Source organism: Monodon monoceros, unplaced genomic scaffold (genome assembly GCF_005190385.1).
Source record: "Monodon monoceros isolate NGI ecotype Baffin Bay Population unplaced genomic scaffold, NGI_Narwhal_1 Super_Scaffold_18, whole genome shotgun sequence".
NCBI classification, from domain to species: Eukaryota; Metazoa; Chordata; class Mammalia; order Artiodactyla; family Monodontidae; genus Monodon; species Monodon monoceros.
The window spans coordinates 97,884,823-97,890,822 of record NW_021703774.1 but is presented as its reverse complement, the minus strand read 5'-3'; the positions used below and the strand labels follow the sequence as shown (position 1 = coordinate 97,890,822).

The 6,000-nt window shown below is 42.2% G+C and overlaps 1 protein-coding gene across 1 annotated transcript; it reads right to left on the bottom strand.

Annotated features, from left to right (window-relative positions):
• Positions 1-730: 730 nt before the first annotated feature.
• On the bottom strand, positions 731-1,312 carry LOC114899073 (60S ribosomal protein L21). Its single transcript, XM_029229457.1, has one exon. The coding sequence runs from the start codon at positions 1,257-1,259 to the stop codon at positions 777-779; it is 483 nt and encodes a 160-aa protein (XP_029085290.1). The 5' UTR covers positions 1,260-1,312; the 3' UTR covers positions 731-776.
• Between the last annotated feature and the right edge of the window lie 4,688 nt (positions 1,313-6,000).

The following is a 6,000-nucleotide window of genomic DNA, read 5'->3' as shown; positions in this document are numbered from 1 at the left end:
TGTATAATATTTCTTAGAAGACATTATGTTTCCTTTTTTCTACTCCCTAAACTAATGGTTCACAGGAATTGTCATTTTTTAAAATCTTATTTTCTTTCATTATGTAATACATAATCAATATAGATTTTTTAAAATTATAGAGCAAACTTCATACATAATTTCTTAACTCAGAGAGAGCCATTTAAAACCTTTTATATGTTTTTATCCCTTTTTAAACTTTGCATATATTTACGTAGATTTTCAAACTGTGCTCGCAATATACACTTATTTGCATCATTTTTAAAAATTTACTTAATATAGCATTTTAAGCATTTTTTACACCATTAAATATTCTTCAAGAATATGATTTTTTTTTTTTTTTTTTTTTTTTTTGCGGTCCGCGGGCCTCTCACTGTTGTGGCCTCTCCCGTTGCGGAGCACAGGCTCCGGACGCGCAGGCTCAGTGGCCATGGCTCACGGGCCCAGCCGCTCCGCGGCACGTGGGATCTTCCCGGACCGGGGCACGAACCCGTGTCCCCTGCATCGGCAGGCGGACTCTCAACCACTGCGCCACCAGGGAAGCCCAAGAATATGATTTTTAATGACTGCACAAATAGTCCATTATCTGGACATATCATAAATTTAATTTATTTTTTTAACAAAGTATAGCTGATTTACAATGCTGTGCCCATCTCTGCTGCACAGCAAAATGACTCAGTTATACACATGTATACTTTCTTTTTAAATATTCTTTTTTTTTTTTTCACAGTTCAGGTCTTTTATTTTCTTTACACCCATCATGCCATGAATTCATAGGGAATGGGCTCCAACAGTTCAGGCTCCTTTCCATTGGTTCTCACGAAGTGTGCTTCTCTGGGTGGTGCAGGCTGGCGCTTCAGTTGAACCCAAGTACCTTTCTCTTTGGCTTCCTTCTTTTTCTGATCATTTTCCTTCACCCGTTTCAGGAAGCTGTCTCGGCTCTTAGAGTGCTTAATATGCTCGATACGCACGTTAATTCTCTTGGCAAGAATCTTGCCCTTAACTTGTTTGTTTACAATGATGCCAACAGCATGCTGGGTAACATTGTAGACTCTCCCAGTTTTGCCATGGTAACATTTGTGGGGCATTCCTTTTTGAACAGTGCCCATTCCCTTGATATCTACAATATCACCTTTCTTGTAGATTCGCATGTATGTGGCCAAAGGAACAACTCCATGTTTTCTAAAAGGCCTAGAGAACATGTAACGGGTGCCCCTCCTCTTTCCTTTTGTGTTGGTCATTTTGGCGAATTACTGGAAGACGGCGGTTCCGGCCGAAAAGAAGCTTTTTTAAAATATTCTTTTCCATTATGGTTTATCACAGCATATTCAATATAGTTCCCTGTGCTATACAGTAGGACCTTATTGTTTACCATTCTAAATGTAATAGTTTGCATCTACCAACCTCAAACTCCCAGTCCAAAATACCGTATGCTAACACATAAATATGGAATTTAAGAAAAAAAAATGTCATGAAGAACCTAGGGGTAAGACAGGAATAAAGACACAGACCTACTGGAGAACTGACTTGAGGATATGGGGAGGGGGAAGGGTGAGCTGTGACAGGGCGAGAGAGAGGCATGGACATATATACACTAACAAACGTAAGGTAGATAGCTAGTGGGAAGCAGCCACATGGCACAGGGATATGGGCTCGGTGCTTTGTGACCGCCTGGAGGGGTGGGATAGGGAGGGTGAGAGGGAGGGAGACACAAGAGGGAAGAGATATGGGAAAATATGTATATATATAACTGATTCACTTTGTTATAAAGCAGAAACTAACACACCATTGTAAAGCAATTATACCCCAATAAAGATGTTAAAAAAAAAAAACTCCCAGTCCATCCTTCTCTCTCCCCACGTCCCCTTGGCAACCACAAGTCTGTTCACTATGGACATATCATAATTTACTAAATGTTTTCCAATTTAGATTGTTTCCAATTTTCTTCTATTATAAATACTACTTTGATAAACCCCTTTGTGTGTAATCTCGGTTCTAAGCTTACCATTCTTTCTGTATCTCGGTTTACTCATCTGTGAAGAACTAATAATATTAGCTACTACATGTGGCTGTGTGAGGGTCGAGTGAGTGAATTCATGCAAAAGATGAAGGATTGTGCCTGGCACATAACAAGCACTCAATACCGTTAGTTACTATTATTAAGACTAACTTTAGATATTTGTGCTTAATATCTAACACAGCTAAATTGAGTACTTGGTACTAAATACATCAAATTATGCCTTCTAAAAATACTGCAAGAATATTTTTATAGCTTTGTTCAGAAATTTGCTTTTTCAAATTACCTATAATTTGCTGGATGTTTCATGATGAATAGTCATTGAAAGCATGTTTGGTTAGATTTTATTTCTGTGCCTCAGGATGTCCTTGGAGGGAAGGTGGGGGTCTTAACATATTAGAAGTCATTTCCTGGTTTTAGAGTTTAAAGGAAATCAACAAAGGCCTACTTACTTGATTGGCCAAACACTTGTTTAACAGGGTTAAAATCTAGTTAAGGTACCTTCCTGATATTCCGTGTTTGGTCTAGCAGTTGTGGGTCAGAAGTTCAGAACAAAAAGTGAAATCCTAGGATTAACTGTCATACTCTTACATCAAATATTTTTCTGTTGAATCAACCTCCCATGGTAATTTTTTCTGGATGAGGCTTGGCCACCACTACTGTCTGCCACATTCTTAGTTGGCACCAATAACGTAGTTGGGGGAAGAAAAGCAGCTTAACTGGTGGAAGATAGCTTTTCAGGACCTTCCCTGCATCTCATGAGGCCCTTGGGGATCTGCGGGGTCTGCAGATTTCGCTGGGTGGCAGCATGAAAGGCAAGAGAGCCTGGAATCACAAGGACAACACTCTGAGCCCTGGCTCCACCACTAACCAGCTGTGCGACCTCAGGCAATCACTCAAGCTTTTTGCGTCTCAGTTTCATCCTCTGTAAAAATCGATGGTAATAATAATACTAATCTCATTATTCCCACCCCTAACATTTACAGGACCCCAGCCAAGAGCTTAAATAACTCCCCCCCGCATTGTCCTTCTCTTTCTACCTCATTCCACCGAGGAGTTTTGTGCCTTGTGTCCTGCCCCCAGCCTGCAGGGCCTAAAAGCCTTCCTTACTCATCCCCACCGTAAACCAACCTGGGAGGGCACACCTGAGGAAGAGGACCCCGCAAGTCCTAGAAGCAGGCCTGGGCCACTGAGGCAGGGGATTCTGGGGTCCTTGGCAGCCAGAGCTTGGTCCAGAAAGGGAGTGTGGGCTCGGGTGGTCGCACCCTTCTGGCCCCATAAGGAAGGAGTGGCAAGTGGAGGGGTCTCTATAAAGTGTGGGAACTCCATTGCCTGGGTCTGAGGATTAAATGAGTCACTGCACGCACTGTGCTTAGTGCAGTACCTGGCACTGTTGCTAGCATGTGATAAATCATGCAAGCTACTGTTACTATTGCTGTGGTGGCAGTGCTGTTGGAAGGGATCTCAAAGATGATCTCGTCCAAATCCTTCATGTTACGTACGTGGTGAGGAAACACAGATATATTACAATTAACCGTGATTAAACACATGCATAGGGCTTCCCTGGTGGCGCAGTGGTTGAGAGTCTGCCTGCTAATGCAGGGGACACGGGTTCGAGCCCTGGTCTGGGAGGATCCCACATGCCGCAGAGCAACTGGGCCCGTGAGCCACAACTACTGAGCCTGCACGTCTGGAGCCTGTGCTCCGCAACAAGAGAGGCCGCGATAGTGAGAGGCCCGCGCACTGCGATGAAGAGTGGCCCCCGCTCGCCGCAACTAGAGAAAGCCCTCGCACAGAAACGAAGACCCAACACAGCAAAAATAAATTAATTAATTAAGAGTAAGGACTTCAACATATTTATTTTAAAAAAATAAATAAATAAAAATAAACACATGCATAGTGGCAAAGCCACAACCTGACCCAGGGCTCTTACCATGCAGCTGCCTTTCCTCTGCTCCACAATGCCATCTCCTCAGCAGCACGAAGACTTTAGGGTCAGCACTGACTTCAATATTCCCAGTCCACAGAGGTGACTTGTGCTCTTGCCGTCTTCTGGATAGGAGCAAGGAGTGTGTCCTTGGAGAAAGGGGACACCTTCAGTGGGAGTCAGTGCCGGGAGCCTCCTGTGAGGGTCTCATCAAGTTGAGGTGGGAACACCTCAAATATTTACTGAACAATGAGAAGCACAGCCCTTACATGGATAAAGAAGAAGGTGACATTCTGTACTCCAGAGCAGTGTAGTGAAAGCTCCAGGACTGAATATTCTAAGTCAGAAAAACGTATTCTGGTTCAGAAATCAGATGTGCAGACTGACTGAATTTTGAGTTAAATACGAACAAATGTAATTTGTAAATTTCCTTCCTTGTTCTCATTTTAAAACCTAGTTTGTTTCATTTTACCTGTAATCAATATATTCTTTGACTGTTTCGCAGTTGAAGATTGCTAACATGATTTATATTTTTGAAACTTTTAATTATGGAAATGCTCAAATACATACAAAAGTAAAGGGAATAATATAATATGATGAAGTTTGGGTATAATGATGCCCAGTGTACCCACTGTCTCCTCCGCCCCAATTCCAGGGAGATCACCTATGGCTAATCCTGTTTCATCTGTAAACCTGCCTTCCTTCCCCACCCTGGCAATGAAGTTTGCCAAAATCTCAGGCCTTTTATCATTTCATCCATAAACACTTTGTTTTCTATAAGATTTTGATGAATTTTAAGCTCTTTCTCCATCTGGCCGCTTTAGACTTTAGTTTGTTCAGCTGGGGAATCAACGGACCAAAGCTTAGGCCCTTCTAGAGGCCTTGCATGGTCATAGGTCCAGAAAGTTCAGAGCAAGTCAGCTTGAAAATGGAGCCTCTATCATTTGGCTGCCAGGCTGGAACTGAACAAGGCAACATTTTGGATACTTTTTATTCCTTGCTGAATTTCTGCCAACTCTGTATATGGTATTTCCATAAAAGTCTTGTTTTCTTTCTCTTTTCTTTGAAGAATGAAACTTCTTTCCCCTTTTTTCAAAAGAGGAGAAGACTGTCATTCCAGATTCCATCCCTCCTGCTGCTGTCGCCTTTTCTTCTGTTTGATTTCCGCACTAGTCTCAGTTTGCAAATTCTGGGGTTTGGCAGTTCACAGGAGGACCCAGGGATGGGGAGAGTGGCCCTACTCAATGTCATTGAAAGATTACTGTACTTCAATCACTGGAGCTCAGCTGAAAACTCTGAAAAGTTCTCTTCATAATCATTGAATTTTAAATAATTCTCCTAAAAAGACTGAGGGAAGAAAAAGGATGCCAAGTTCACATTTCCCTGCCAGAAACACTGTTCTTATTTTCAGTTGAATGGCTTGGCTATTAATTAAGGCTTCGTGCTCCGCAGCTATCTCTTTTTCTACATTCTTGCCGCTAATCATCATACATGTGACACATGACTTCTGTTTAAATGCTAAAGTTTATTAGAGTGGAAAAAAAAATCAGTTATACAGGGAAGGAAGAGAGATTAGTCATCAAGTCCAAGCATTTGCTTATTCATCTGCATATGGTTAAAAGATTTAAAAGAATCCATTGGTTTCTATTTCACTGCTACATGCAGGCCAAGGAGCAAGGAGAAAAAAAAAAAAAGCCTTTTCCTATCCATGGTGTAGAAATACATTTTCTTCCTTTTGCCTTGGAGGGAGAAATCGTCTCCTCTCCTAATATTAAGCCAAAGTAACCAAACTTTAGAGGGACTGGCTCCTTCTGAAAGGTCATTGTTCTAATTACCTATTGCTTTGAAATGAACTCCCCGAAAACTTAGTGGCAGAAAACAGCAACCATTTAATTCTGCTCATGGACGCTGTGGGTCAGAAATTCACTGGGCACAGAAGGGAGGGCTCTTCTCTGCTCCGTGGTGTTTGAGCCTCAGCTGGGAGGACTAGAAAGGCTGGGAGTGACTCAAATGGCGGGGCTGGAATCATCTGGAGGCT